General features: G+C 41.0%; 1 protein-coding gene across 2 annotated transcripts; it reads right to left on the reverse strand.

Annotated features, from left to right (window-relative positions):
- Window positions 1-2,924: 2,924 nt before the first annotated feature.
- Window positions 2,925-4,287, reverse strand: LOC115885522. Of its 2 annotated transcripts, XR_004050745.1 has the most exons (3): window positions 3,747-4,287; window positions 3,345-3,622; window positions 2,925-3,285 (listed from the first exon to the last, which is right to left on the reverse strand). XR_004050745.1 is itself a non-coding variant. In XM_030904473.1 (2 exons), exons 1-2 carry the CDS (start codon window positions 4,206-4,208, stop codon window positions 3,617-3,619), a joined length of 468 nt encoding a protein of 155 aa, XP_030760333.1. In that variant the 5' UTR covers window positions 4,209-4,287; the 3' UTR covers window positions 2,925-3,616. The 2 variants fall into 2 exon arrangements, 1 of the variants encoding a protein (XP_030760333.1); XM_030904473.1 differs by having other exon boundaries at window positions 2,925-3,622.
- Window positions 4,288-15,468: the final 11,181 nt, after the last annotated feature.

Raw genomic sequence — 15,468 nt, forward strand, 5'->3', positions numbered from 1 at the left:
AGTGTCAGAAAACGAATCATCATGATCAGAGCTAATATTTATAGGCTTCATGTCGTCTACATGAACAAGAATATCTTTACCTTCACGCAAGATATTATAAACGACTGCTCCCTTAAATCGAATTACTTCATATGGACCAGACCATGGAGTATCAAAAGCATGTTTCATTTGACGATTATCTCGTACCATAACATAGTCACCTATATTAAACTTCTGTTTAATAGTAATTTGTGGAGAATACTTGGCTTGAAAGTTAGTCTGAGCTTCTCGTATAGCTGTGATATGATTTTCTCTGCTTTGCAATGGGTCTCCTCTAGGTAACTTCATTTTAGCTGGTAATAAATGATCACCTGGGCCTAATGTTTCGTATCCAAATAATGCTTTACAAGGGGACATACCCGTAGCGGCGTTATTTCTTGTTCTTAAAATAGATAAGGCCTTGTTAAGTTATTTGTTCCAATTTTGCTTAGGTTGATCAAATAATAATACTCGTAACAGTTTCTTTAGTTCTTGATTTCGGCGTTCAACAGGATTCGCTCGAGCATTATATATTGGTGTATGAAATAATTCAATTTGATATTGACTACCCATACTCAAGTACTGTTGGCTTACAAACTGCGGACCATTATCAGATATAATTCTAAAAGGAAAACCATATCGAGAAAAGATTTCAGTTTCTAGATACCCGATTATAGTGGTAGCGTTAATTTTTCGAAAAGACTTGGCCTCAACCCATCTTGTAAATACATCTTCGACTGCTAGAATGTATTGATGTCCACCTTTCGAAGGAGGATATGGGCCTAGTATATCAATACTAATAACTTCCCAAGGGTATGATGGTGTATGAGGACGAAGTGAAGCATGTGGTTCTTTTGAGGGTTTCACTGATTTACATACAGTACATTTACTTAGGTAATTCCCTAAGTTATCTTTAGATTTTTTTCCAAGGGAGATCATCAACTATAGTATAAATTGTCAAAATCTTTCTGTCTCGACGAGATGCAGCTCCATTTCGTTGGAGTTCCAGCAGGGTTTCTTTCAATCGTCGTATGTCAGTTGACTCATTTTGAGATTGACAAATACTTAAAAATAGATCGTTTTGTGTCTGTACTTGGTTAATTACTAGCTCGGAGTCTATATTTCTAGTTGGTATGCATAATCTGCTTTCAAGGTCAGAACTTAAATCATGAATTTCAGTAGTTGTTCGAGGTAACCAATCAGAAAGTTCATTATATTTACCAGGAACATGTTCAGTTTCAAAGAAAAATTCTTGTAATAATAAAGACCAGCGAGTAAGTTTTGTTTTGGCGTCTCTATTTTTATGTAGCCATATTAAAGAACGATTATCAGTTCTGAGTGTAAAAGGTTTATCTTGTAAGTAGTGTCTATACCTCTTAATCGCCCATACTATCGAAAGACACTCTTTTTCATTGATATGGTATTTCAATTCAGTTTTAGTGAAAGTAGCGCTGGCATATGAAATAATATATTTTTCTTGATTAGGACCTTCTTGATATAATACACAACCCATACCATGCTCACTAGCGTCAGTTTGCAAAGTAAATGTATTATTAAAATTTGGTCTATGAAGTCTATGAAGGGTGAGAGGTTTCGAAACTAACAACTTGATATGCTCAAAAGCTTTGTTTTGTTCTTCTGCCCAATTAAAACGAATATTTTTCCTTAGGAATTTTGTTAATGGTATTGCTATTTCTGCCATGCCTGGAATATATTCACGTAACCAGTTACATGTACCTAAAAATGCTTGAAGTTGTTTTTTATCTTTTGGAACAGGATAGTCTCGAATAAGATTGATGTGCTATCCTGAGGCATGTTAGCATTTTTAGAAATATGGTGACCAAGATAATTGATGCTATGAGAAGCAATTTGGCACTTAGATGGTGAAAGTTGAAGATGATGCAATCGAAAACGCTCTAGTATTAAATGTAAATGGGTAAGGTGGGTATTAAAATCATTACTATAGACTATAACGTCATCAAGTATGTAAGTACCCTGCAAGAACTTCATGTGTCATCATCCGTTGGAAAGTGGTCGGAGCATTTTTAAGCCCAAAAGGCATTACATTAAACTGATATAAAGATCCGTCAGGAGTACAAAAGGCAGTATATTTCTTGGATTCCGACTCTAGAGGCACTTGCCAATACCCACTCTTTAAATCAAGTACAGAAAAAATTGAGGCATCACCCAGATCCTTTAAAGCGTCTGAAATACGTGGCAAATTAGAAGATTCATCAACAGTGATAGCGTTAAGTTCACGAAAATCTATACAAAACCTTGGTTTAGCACCTTGTTTATCAACCAAAACTACTGGAGATGAAAATTCAGATATACTGGGTTCGATCACTCCTTCTTGAAGCATCTCTTGGATTTGATTAATCCTGAGGCATGTTAGCATTTTTAGAAATATGGTGACCAAGATAATTGATGCTATGAGAAGCAATTTGGCACTTAGATGGTGAAAGTTGAAGATGATGCAATCGAAAACGCTCTAGTATTAAATGTAAATGGGTAAGGTGGGTATTAAAATCATTACTATAGACTATAACGTCATCAAGATATACCTTTACGAATTTATGTAAGTACCCTGCAAGAACTTCATGTACCATCATCCGTTGGAAAGTGGTCGGAGCATTTTTAAGCCCAAAAGGCATTACATTAAACTGATGTAAAGATCCGTCAGGAGTACAAAAGGCAGTATATTTCTTGGATTCCGACTCTAGAGGCACTTGCCAATACCCACTCTTTAAATCAAATACAGAAAAAATTGAGGCATCACCCAGATCCTTTAAAGCGTCTGAAATACGTGGCAAGTTAGAAGATTCATCAACAGTGATCGCGTTAAGTTCACGAAAATCTATACAGATTTCCATGAAAAGTAACTGAACTAGATCAACAGGCAGAAAACAGATTTATATTAGATGGAACACAACTTTGTAACAAATTTGAAGGTAAAACTGAACTTCGAATTAAATTTACAGCAGATCCAGTGTCAATAAGTGCTTGAAATGTCTTTCCAAGGTAAGTAATAATTAATTTAGGCAATTTATTTTCTGGGTGTGTAGCAAAGCAAGTTGAATTTAAAGAATTAGAATGGTTAACATTAAAATTATTATTTGAAACTGACGCAAGGTTCACGGCATGAGGGTATAAATTTAATGGGCTTAATTCCGCTAAGAGGTCCCGTTCTGCGGAGCCCTCTGTAAGTTTCCCTGATTGTAAGGATTTCGTGGACAGTTACGATGGAAGTGAAGTTCACCACAATATCTACAAGGTGATGGTGGTTCGTTTCTATTTTGAGAATGCAAGTTTGCTGTTGCACTTACCGGAAATTTTAACATAGGCTTCGTTTTAACTTCTCTCAGGCCTCTCTCCACTTGATACGCTACTCTGATAAGTTCTTCAGGATTGGAAAATGAAACAGGAGATCTCAAGGCTGCTCTTATTTCCGGATGTAGTTGGCTTAAAATAGTCCCTGCCTTGGCCTGATCTGGGGTATTTGGCGCTATTCGTTGAAATAATGCCCATTTCCTTGTGATAAATACATCTACGGCTTCCTTATTTTGAATCTGGCCATATAATTTAGCACTTATTTCAGCTACAACTTGAGTAGAATTAAATTAATTTAGTAAAAGATCAGAAAATTGAATGAAATTAACATTTATGAAACGATAAGGCGATACCCACTTCAAAGCCTCGTCTCTCAGTCTATCCAAAGCTATATCTACCTGTTCGTCCTGTGGTACACTGTTTTCTTTAAAATAGTGACTCAACCTTTCCAAAAATCTCAGCGGATCCTCATGTTCAAAACCTGAATATGTGATACTTAATTTCGGCGTAGACTTCTGAAAACAACTGCCAGCAACACTCTGAAACGCTTTTAAGAAAGTCTTCGCCATACTCTGCATTTTCTGGTCAATGCTGGTTGAATTTTGCTCTAAATTTTCCGTATAAGTTGGAGAAAATGGATTCGTATTTAAGTTTGGGTTTGGGTGAAATTCTTCCCACCTATCACTAGTATTATTCAAAAAAGAAGGCCCACCTTGTTCTGGACTGCTCTGGACTGGAGTCTCGCTACTCACTTTCCACATATCATTTTGATCTAATCTACTTCTCTCTTCCATGATGATGTTTTTTTTTTCAAATAAACTACCAGTGACAAGCCGCACGTATGGGCGCCATATTAACATTTGTGGTCTGCGGACGATGGTTTTCTACTCCTTACTTTTTAAAGAAATCTCATAGAAAATAAATTTGTAATTATATTTTTTTTTCATGACAGCTATCATCTTTTCTACCGTGTTAGCGGCAACGCAATGACAACGCGTTCTCTCCTATCCCTACGCACTCTATCAAAACTACTATTTTTTTATTAAATAATTAGGGCTCTACAACACCTTCTGTATCCGCCACTGCTCCTGTCATCCTGGTGCCTTGCGTCCTATTGCGTCCATTTCAACCATAGACTTCAACCCTAGCTGATATCATTTAAGCAATGCACACGCCAACACTACCTTTGCCTTTGTTTGTCTGGTTGCCTTCTTATCCATCGCATACTTCCTAATTACCGCCTCGCATATCTTCCATCCTTGTTTATATTTTGTCCGCGCGCTTGGTTTCGATGTCAAACGGGCGACGGCCTTTTGAAATTGCTGAAATCAGCGAAATATTAGATAAGTATTCTTTTTTTTTTCTTCATTGCTGTGATGTGGGTTTTCATTCGAGCCAAATAAAATTTACTTGTTAATATTTCTTGGTTTTCTGGACTCTCTGCGGTATAATGGGTTCAGTGATTTGTTACTTCAACCATCCAAATGAGTTTTATCTCCAGGCATTATTTGCTTCCATATCCCTACTAAAAATTCCATTTATCTCCAATCCATTAGAATTCGAGGCAAAAGTGGGAGCGGCGTGTTTAACATTGACTCGACTGAACAAAGCTTGCGATAGTGGTGGGAAACTATCGAATAAATCTATCGATATATCGATAGTTTGTTGTCAAATTATAACTATCGAACTATCGATAGGTTTATCGAACTAACGATAGTTTTTTCGAAGCATATTTTTAAACAAATCAGTATCGTAGAAATAAACAAAAATACTTATATCCTCTTAATGAGAATTTTTGGTATTTGGATTTTTGGAATTCTTGCTTGTTATAATAAATTCTGAATCTGACCATAGATGGCGTCAGCAGAACAAACGTTTTGGATACGTCAAACCCTTGTCTATATATGGGTCAAACGTAGAGGCTATTTAAATCCATTTAATTACTGGCTAAATCCTAGCAGTATTAACAGTGATGAATATGATAATAAATCCTTTTAAAAAAAATGGTAAAAAGAAGTATACCAGCTACGTCAGTGCCTTCGGAGAGGCTTTCTTCGAAAGCTGGGAATATATGGAATATATTGACAGTTAAAAGGTCAAAACTAAATTTGGCAGCCACCTTTTGTTGCAGTTTCTATTGTGTGAATCAAACCATTAAATGTCCAGATTGTCTTCGTTTATTTAGAAATTATTTTTGAAATGAACATTTTATGAGAATCACGATAAGCCGGGCTCACAAGGTAAAGGTTCTGTATCCGATAGTATTGCCCAAAATGCCTATCTATAACTGATAGACAAAATACCTGCGGTGAAAAGTATTGTACAATGTATGTAAAACACCAACCCCAACCCCATAACTGTTACATGCAAAAAGATACAGGATCACCGAAAAACAAAAATACTAGGCTAATTTTTTAACAACACCCATACCTGAAAATAATTTTATCGAAAAACTATCAAAGGAATTTTCACCCAAAATAGAGAGGGTTTCAAAACAATCGATGTGTTAAAGGCTATCGATTAATAAACGCTTAACTGGGCGTAATTAAACTTGTTTTTAGGCGTCCATAAACGTATTGTTGCGGACCCGTGTGAACTCGACCTAACCTAACTATATGTCCCGCCCTCAGATGACCTTAACATCACATTAAAGAATAGACACGGTAATGATTCATTCGTTCGAGAAGAATCGAGTCCCACTGGAATGGACTAGTACATACGAGAACATTCGAAAACCTTCTCTACGCACCTAACGATCTATGGACTATTCTAGTGTTCTTTACCTGTCGGTATAAAAGCCGGCGGCTGTGGCCTACAGGGGGCAGTTATAAATATACAGTTGACGCGCTAAAATTCAAAATAAATTCTTAGTTATAAATCGTTTGTAAATAGTTCTATAAGTCTTTTATCGTTATTGTTTTTGTTAATTAGTGTTAAATAAATAGTGTTTAAATAAATTGTGACTTTCTATCCACACGGAACCGACGAAAAACGTAACAATTGGTGTCAAGTATGGCGTGTGTGATAGAGTAGGAAAATAAAAAGACCGACAATGGCTCCGAAAAAAACATTAAAAGACTTGAAAGTGTCGGAATTAAAATGCGTACTAGAAGAGAGGGAATGCGAAACAGATGGAAAGAAAAGCATTTTGCAAGCCAGACTGAGAGACGTCTTGATTGAGGAAGGTGAGGATCCTGACACATTTTACTTCGAGCTGGAAGGTGACCTTGACAATTTGAACGACAATTTGAATAGTTTAAATAGTAAAATAATTGACTTGGAAGTTAATTTAGAAGATAAAATCAGTGATAAAATCACAGAGAATTCTCAAAAATTAGAAGACAGTTTGAAAGATAAAATTATGGAAAATTCCCAGGATTTAATTAATATTTTAGAGGATAAAATCATAGAAAATTCTAAAGATCTACAAGCCAGTTTCAATGAAAAAATACTTAATTTAGAAGAAAGTTTAAACAATAAGATTATAGAGAATTCTACGGAACTACAAGACAAAATAACGGAGATTGAGGAAGATGTAAATAGAAAAATCGAAATTTTGAAAGAACAAATAGCAAAGGCAAATTCACCAAAATGTCAAGAAACATCGGAGGGACCGAAACTAGTCGAAAATAGGTATGCCTCAAAATCAGTTATGAAACCTCCACAGTTTGACGGAAAAACCGCTTGGGCCAATTATTTTTGCCAATTTGAAGCCGCTGCGAGAGCGAACGGCTGGACAATCGCTGAAAAAGCTACCGCTTTGACTATCGCACTGCGAGGAGATGCGACTGATATCCTACAGACACTGTCACCATCGGAACAGGGAGATTATCAGCAATTGGTACGACATTTAGAAATGAGGTACGGCCAAGCTCATTTGGAACATGTCTATCAATCCCAGCTAAAAAATCGCATTCAAAAGGCAAATGAGTCTCTGCAGGAGTTTGAAGCCGACGTAGCCCGCCTCGTTCGCCTTGCGTACCCTGCTACGCCCGAGAATGTTATGGAGCGATTGGTAGTACAGGCATTCTCCGACGGCTTACGTGACAACGAGACAAGACAAGCACTTCTCCTAGCCCACCCAACGCACTTGGTGGATGCTTTAGCACATGCCCTAGAATTCGAGGCCGCGAAACAAAGTTCTCGGTCTTTAGGAAGAGTACAGGCCATCGACGAATGTTCCGACGAATCCGTGGAAGGGATTGTTCGGAAGGTAATGGACCAGTACATGGGCAAGAAGGGACTGATTCATTGCTGGAACTGCGGACAGGTAGGACACGTGCGAAGCCGTTGTAAGGAGAAGAACGAAGAACCGGCTTCGTCGAGGTCGGAAAACTACTAAGGGTCGAAATGAAGGGGCACACGTCGACCTGTACCCAACATGCCCCAACGAAAACTGCTCGAGTCGCCTCGCTACAACACAAATTCAACAGCATGTTTGTGGATGGTTTTGTTGATGGAGAGTTCCGGACTATGCTGTTGGATACAGGAGCGACGAAAACTATTATCAGACCGGACATTCTTAAAACATCGAAGAAGGTTAAAACAACACAATGGCGACTACGTACTGCTACGGGGGGCTCTGCTGCTGTCCATGGAGAAGTAAACCTTAATTTTGTTATTGGGAGCACCAGTTTTGAACATCCAGTGGTAGTAGCAGATATCGAAGATGAACTTATTCTCGGAATGGACATCATGGCCACTAGAGGTTTTGAACTAAACTTCAAACAGGGAATTTTGAAAATAAATGAAGAAGAAGTGGTTCTACATCGAAAATGTGAGGAGACGCTTCGCGTGGTGGTAGCAGAAGATGTTTCGATCCCTGAGCGCTGTGAGATATTTTTGGATGGTTGCCTGGAAGATAAAATGAATAATGGGAGTATTATTCTGTTGGAGCCAAGGAACCATGACAGCGAAATAGGACGGGGGATCGCTGTTGGAAAAGCCCTGCTACGAGCGAAGAAAACTGTACCGGCGAGAGTAATGAACACAAATTATTATTCTGTATCCTTGAAGAAGGGAACCCTTTTAGGGTACTGTTGTTCGGCTCCTCAGTCATTCGAAGCGTGGAAGCCTCCAAGTTTCAACTTCAAAAATTCCGGACAAAATGGTGAAGGAGTTAGTAAACGTTAAAGGATTATCTCCCGAAAATAGTAGAAAATTGAGAAACCTAATAATCAAGTATCAAGATGTGTTTGATAAAGGAGAAGCAGGACAGAGAGATCGTACCAATTTAGTGTAAGAGTCTCAATTTATTTTTCTTTGGTTCAGTGAAAAATAAATAGCCTTACTGGCGTACAGTAAGTACACTGGCGTAGTAGTAAACTTAAATCTCTCGGGCGCCACCTCTGTTATTTATAGTGGAAGAGGTCCACGTTTCGCCAATACGGGTAGCTTTTATACAGTGGAGATACCAGGGAGTGATGAAATGAAAAGAAATAAAACACACAGTTAACTATAACATAACATTAAGGCTTTATTTAATTAATTAACTATATGCTAAATACCCCAGGAAGTTTCACGACTTTAAATTGTAATGAAAGTGAAAGAAAATTTATAATTAAAGACTCGTAAAATAAAATTTACAACAACAATCGAGCACCTCTAGAGTTTTGACCGTATAATCTCGATATGCAACTCACTGTCCGATTTAATCACGCGAATTCAAAGCGCGTTTTTGACATGACGTTCTAGCAAATAAAACGACGCGAGTTTCTAACCGGCGTCTAACTCGACTTTCTAACCGTCGGCGACGTCGTTCCAGACGTCCCGGGATAAACAAACGCGAGCCTGGATCGTTCGCAGTAGAACGAAACGGCGTCCTGTGGGATAATTACGCACCCGAGCCCCTGAATCGTTCGCAGTAGAACGAGACGGCGTCCTGTGGGATAGATACGCACGCGAGCCCTGAATCGTTCGCAGTAGAACGAAACGGAGTCCTGTGGGATAGGTACGCACGCGAGCCCTGGATCGTTCGCAGTAGAACGAAACGGCGTCCTGTGGGATAGATACGCACGCGAGTCCTGGATCGTTCGCAGTAGAACGAAACGGAGTCCTGTGGGATAGGTACGCACGCGAGCCCTGGATCGTTCGCAGTAGAACGAAACGGCGTCCTGTGGGATAGATACGCACGCGAGTCCTGGATCGTTCGCAGTAGGACGAAACGGAGTCCTGTGGGATAGGTACGCACGCGAGCCCTGGATCGTTCGCAGTAGAACGAAACGGCGTCTCGATTAGTCGTCTGGATAAGCACAGTCCACACCGCCCGGTCAGGACCACCTCGGGATGTCGGCGAGATCCCACGGCGCTCCTGATGAGAATACGGGAACTACAGAACCAGTCGCGGAATAGACGAGATCCTGCCCTAGTTCCAAGAACATTCGCGACCCGGGCGTTTACTGTACCACCTTGCTCGTTATCTCTCTCACGCTCCTTCTTTCCCCTAACAAAAGAAATCGTTCTTCGCGTCCACGTGATCCGTTCAGCTCGCCAACCTGCTAGAGGACAGTTGGCCCTGAACGAACACAAGTTTTGCCGGCTTTTACGTTCGCGCGCTTTCCTCGCGTCCACGGGATCCGTTCAGCTCCCCAACCTGCTAGAGGACAGTTGGCCCTGAACGACACAAGTTTTGCCGGCTTTTACGATCGCGCGCTTTCCTCGCGTCCACGTGATCCGTTCAGCTCCCCAACCTGCTAGAGGACAGTTGGCCCTGAACGAACACAAGTTTTGCCGGCCTTTGCGATCGCGCGTTCTAACTATCTCTGTCTCCCCTTATCCCTATAACGCGTCAAGGCAGTAAAGTAAACGGTATTAACAATAAAAGAATACGACCTACTCTCGATCACTTTGGCGGTGGGTGCTTACCTTATACAATACGGCGGCAGGCGGCAGGCGGCTGGCAGCTGGCAGCAGGACACTTGGCAGGGCACTCCGGACTCGAACTTCACTGTTCACGTGCGACCACACAACTAACTCTGTCGTGCCAGTACTGCCGAGGTACTCGACTACGCCCTCCCCTCAAGCCTGCACTGGTAGGGAGAGCGGCGCAAACGTCTCGGTTTCTCGCACCGAACCACGGCGACCAAAACCGATCAAAACTCTCTTACAAAATGGCAATTAAATATTTAACTTATTTAATTCAACAATAGAAACACTAATGAAGTTCATTACAATAATGAGTTAACAATAAAATACCCTGCCTGTCATTATTACAAGAGAATCAAGTCTCTATTATTCTAGTATAATATTAATATAATGTACAGGGTGGCCCAGAAATTTTATGAACTTCATTACATTAGTACAACATAAAATTGATACCGGAGATGCACGACCAATCAAACAAAATCCGAGAAGACTTCCGCTCGCCAAACGTGAAGAAGCTGATAAAATTCTTCGAGAAATGAAAGAAGAGGGTGTCATCGAACCATCTAACAGCCCGTGGACATCGCCGGTAGTACTAGTAAAGAAGAAAGACGGTACCACCAGGTTCTGTGTTGATTATCGGCAGCTCAATAATGTTACCAAGAAGGATAGTTATCCCCTGCCGAGGATAGACGATACTCTAGACACGCTGGCGGGGTCAACGATACGTTAGATCTACGTTAGATCTGAAGAGTGGATATTGGCAAGTCGACATGGCGCCGAAAGACAGAGAGAAGACAGCGTTCTCGGTGGGCTCTGGACTGTGGCAATTTACCGTCATGCCTTTTGGATTGTGCAACGCGCCAGCTACCTTTGAAAGACTAATGGAGTCTGTTTTAAAGGGACTATCGTGGACTACCTGTTTGGTGTACCTGGATGACATCATAGTGGTTGGGAAATCCTTTGACGACCATCTGAAGAATTTGGAAGAAGTTTTCAAGCGACTAGGGAGCTCTGGTTTGAAACTTAGCCCCAAGAAATGTCATCTGTGTCAAGAAAAGGTGCACTACTTGGGCCATGTAGTCTTCTCCCAAGGAGTTGCGGTAGATCCACAGAAGACCAAGACAGTGGAAGAGTGGCCAATACCTAAAGATAAACATGAACTACGAAGCTTTTTGGGACTATGCACATACTATCGCCGCTATGTACAGGGTTTCGCCACCATCGCAAAACCATTGACCACACTTACCGAAGGCGAGAGGCGTTTCTCTTGGGACTCAGATTCTGATGAGGCATTCCGAAAATTCAAGAAGGCCCTGGCTAGTGCGCCCATACTTAGCTACCCTCTTGGCAACGGAAACTTTATATTGGATATCGACGCTAGCAATGTTGCGTTAGGCGCTGTTCTGTCTCAGATCCAGGATGGTCAAGAAAAAGTCATTGGTTATTTTAGTAAGACCTTGTCAAAACCGGAAAGGAACTACTGTGTAACCAGACGAGAATTACTAGCAGTAGTTAAAGCAGTGGAACACTTCTACAAGTATCTCTATGGAAGAAAGTTCTTGTTAAGAACAGACCATGCTGCTTTGAAATGGCTGTTGCAGTTTAAGAATCCCGAAGGGCAGGTAGCTAGATGGATTGAACGATTACAAGAATTTGACTTCGACACAGAACATCGAGCTGGGGCAATCCATCGAAATGCCGACGCACTTTCCAAAAGACCTTGCGCTAAGGACTGTAAGCATTGTTCCCGAGCAGAAGAGAAAGAAGTGAAACTCCTAAGAACAACTGTGGTTAATGATAGTTGGCAACCCGAAGATCTTGCAAATGACCAAACCAGTGACCCAGAATTAGGTTTAGTAATTAACTGGAAAAACGCAGGCCAAAGACCAACGTGGGAAGATATTTATATATAAGTTTACAGATATTCGCCGAACGTAAAGTCATACTGGGCTCAGTGGAATTCTTTTGTAATAGATAACGGACTACTTCGCCGTGTGATCGAGAGACCGGAGGGACAAGAAGAGAGAAGGCAGATCGTCATTCCAAAGAAGAGGGTCCCAGAAGTCTTGGAGGAAGTTCACAATGGAACCAGCGGTGGACATCTTGGTGTTACCAAGACACTTGGCAAGCTGCGTGAACGGTTCTACTGGGTGAACTGCAAAGAAGATGTGAGGGCCTGGTGTAAGAAATGTGACATTTGCGCAGCCATTAATGGGCCACAAAAGCGTGGTAAAGCCCCTATGCGCCAGTACAATGTTGGTAGTCCCTTCGAACGAATAGCGATCGACGTGGCTGGTCCTTTCCCGGAGACGAACGATGGCAACAAATACATTGTGGTAGTAATGGATTACTTCAGCAAATGGGTCGAGGCCTACGCGTTGCCAAATCAAGAAGCGTCCACGATTGCTGATGCCCTTGTTAAAGAATGGATCTGCAGGTTTGGTGTTCCCATGGAGCTTCATTCAGATCAGGGAAGAAACTTTGAGTCCAATCTGTTCCAAGGCGTCTGTGAAGTCCTGAACATCCGCAAGACCAGGACGACTGCTCTACATCCACAATCCGATGGGATGGTTGAACGCATGAACAGAACTATCAACCGTTATCTGGCCAAAGTAGTCTCTGACCACCAAAGAGACTGGGACAAATTTCTTCACCTGTTCCTGTTGGCCTACCGTTCATCCGTCCAAGAATCTACAGGGCAAACTCCAGCCAGCATCGTTATGGGACGGGAAGTGCGCCTACCCTGTGATCTGAAATTTGGTTGCCGACCGGGAGAAGAAGTCGCCGGAGAAGATTATGTCCACACACTACGTCAAAGGATGGACGACATTCATCAGAGAGTCCGCCTAAATATTCAAAGTGCTAGTGACCGAATGAAGGAACACTACGACATTCAAGCTGAGCATGGAGGATACCAACCAGGGAAGTTGGTGTGGCTATATAACCCGCAGAGACGTCGTGGGTTATCTCCGAAGCTACAATCCTCGTGGGAAGGGCCATACGAAGTCATGGATAGAATTAATGACGTCGTATACCGTATCAGAAAATTGCCAAAAGGAAAACCGAGGGTAGTCCATTTCAACCGTTTGAGCCCCTACCAAGGCGAAATAGAAGATCGTGCTGGGACCGTGAGAACCTGCAGCTTTGATCCCCCTGATTCGGAGATGTCCTTTGACGATTTCATGGCCCGATACAACAGCAGTGAGAAGGCTCGCTATGGTGTAACCAAAGAAGATCAACGAGACCTCTTTTCCGTGCCTCCTGATTATTCGCTCGCTCATTGTGTGGCTCGAGATTTGCGGATGTCCAGAGGAATCGCTGCGACGTTCAATGAGAAGTTTGGGCGTGTCGGAGAACTACGCCGACAGGATCCAGAGGTTGGAAGCGTCTTGAGGCTAACCGACAATGCACATGGTCAAGCAAGGCACATCTTCTACCTGGTCACCAAGGAATGGTCCCCGAGTAAGCCGACTTATCTCAATCTATGGAAGACCCTGATTGAACTGAGAGAAGCCCTGCTAAACAACAACATTGCACGATTAGCCATTCCGAAGCTGGCGTGTGGACTCGATGGTTTGAGTTGGCGTACAATCCGGAACATGATTGAAGTCTTGTTCAGATTTACGGGAATCGAGATCCTCGTTTGCTGCTACAACCCAAAGCTGAGATCGGGAGAGAAAACTGTAGACTGCTATTTCTACCAGACTTCGCAATGTACCAGGGGCCAGCTTTGCAAATACCTTCATTCACCGTGTACATCTCGGGACGAGCATGTGCCTAAGAAGGGGGCAGTGTTGCGGACCCGTGTGAACTCGACCTAACCTAACTATATGTCCCGCCCTCAGATGACCTTAACATCGCATTAAAGAATAGACACGGTAATGATTCATTCGTTCGAGAAGAATCGAGTCCCACTGGACTGGACTAGTACATACGAGAACATTCTGAAAACTTCTCTACGCACCTAACGATCTATGGACTATTCTAGTGTTCTTTACCTGTCGGTATAAAAGCCGGCGGCTGTGGCCTACAGGGGGTAGTTATAAATATACAGTTGACGCGCTAAAATTCAAAATAAATTCTTAGTTATAAATCGTTTGTAAATAGTTCTATAAGTCTTTTATCGTTATTGTTTTTGTTAATTAGTGTATAAATAGTGTTTAAATAAATTGTGACTTTCTATCCACACGGAACCGACGAAAAACGTAACAGTATTAACCTTTCCGGGACCGTGCGCGGTATTTTAGGTACCCCAGATGCGTTTTTTCTTTAATAACTTTTAGAATTTTTATTTCTCACTTTTTTCCTATCAGGTAATCCTAGAATATATATTACAAAACCCTTTTTTAATAAAAATAGCCAAATAATTTTTTTATTTTCCGCGAAAAACTGAAACTTATTGCCTGGGGTACCTCCGTTACCTCGCACGGCCTGCAGTGATTCGAAGTCCTACACGCACTATTCATGTTTTTTCGTGTTGGTGACTTTGTATGAAGACGTAAACAAGTTCTATATTCAGTTTAGTGTTGGTATTTACTGTGATATAGTAAGTTAGTGTGTGTATTTATTGAAAAATGGCACAAAAGGAATATACTGATGATGGGCTAACAAAAAAGAAATTCCTGCCGAATTCGCTTCGAGAGCTGCGAAGAGCAATCAATCCTTCAGCACAAGGACTTGTACTTCTAAACGTTCTAAGAAATAAATAAAATAGTAACAAGTTTCACAAAACTGTAAAAACAGCAATAAAATTATTTCTTGCCAAAAGCACAATTCCTATAAATCCTGCTAAAGAGACTCAACCTAATTCAAACCGAAGATGCGGCTTTTGCGCCAGATCACGTAAGAGAAAAACAAAAATATTATGCAATACATGCAAAAACCCCATTTTTAATATTCTCGGCAAAGAATCTAAAACGTTTTTATGCTCTGACTGGCAAAATAATGTGTAGAAAACTAATAAGAGTTTAGTTTTAAAATTAAATGTTTTTTATATTAAAAAATACAAAACATTTAAATTATTGACGTTTTATTATTAAACTTTACAAATAATTACTAATAATTTACCTGAGTGACAAAATATTAATAGTTTTTGAAATATTTCAGTGGGGTATCGTAGTTACCCCACACGGCCTGAAACGTAACTTTTTGTAGCACGGTCCCGGAAAGGTTAAACAAGTATGTAAACTATTTTTTGTTGCAGTGAAATGGATAAAAGCACGGTGTTCAAAAAGGGCTCTTTGGTCTGAAGAAGAC

This window comes from Sitophilus oryzae, unplaced genomic scaffold (assembly GCF_002938485.1).
Source record: "Sitophilus oryzae breed Bouriz unplaced genomic scaffold, Soryzae_2.0 scaffold_395_pilon_pilon, whole genome shotgun sequence".
Classification (NCBI taxonomy): Eukaryota; Metazoa; Arthropoda; class Insecta; order Coleoptera; family Curculionidae; genus Sitophilus; species Sitophilus oryzae.

Bases quoted from the DNA above. Each gene is read 5' to 3' on its own strand.
- LOC115885522 (XM_030904473.1), bottom strand. From the start codon at position 4,208: ATGTTAATATGGCGCCCATACGTGCGGCTTGTCACTGGTAGTTTATTT.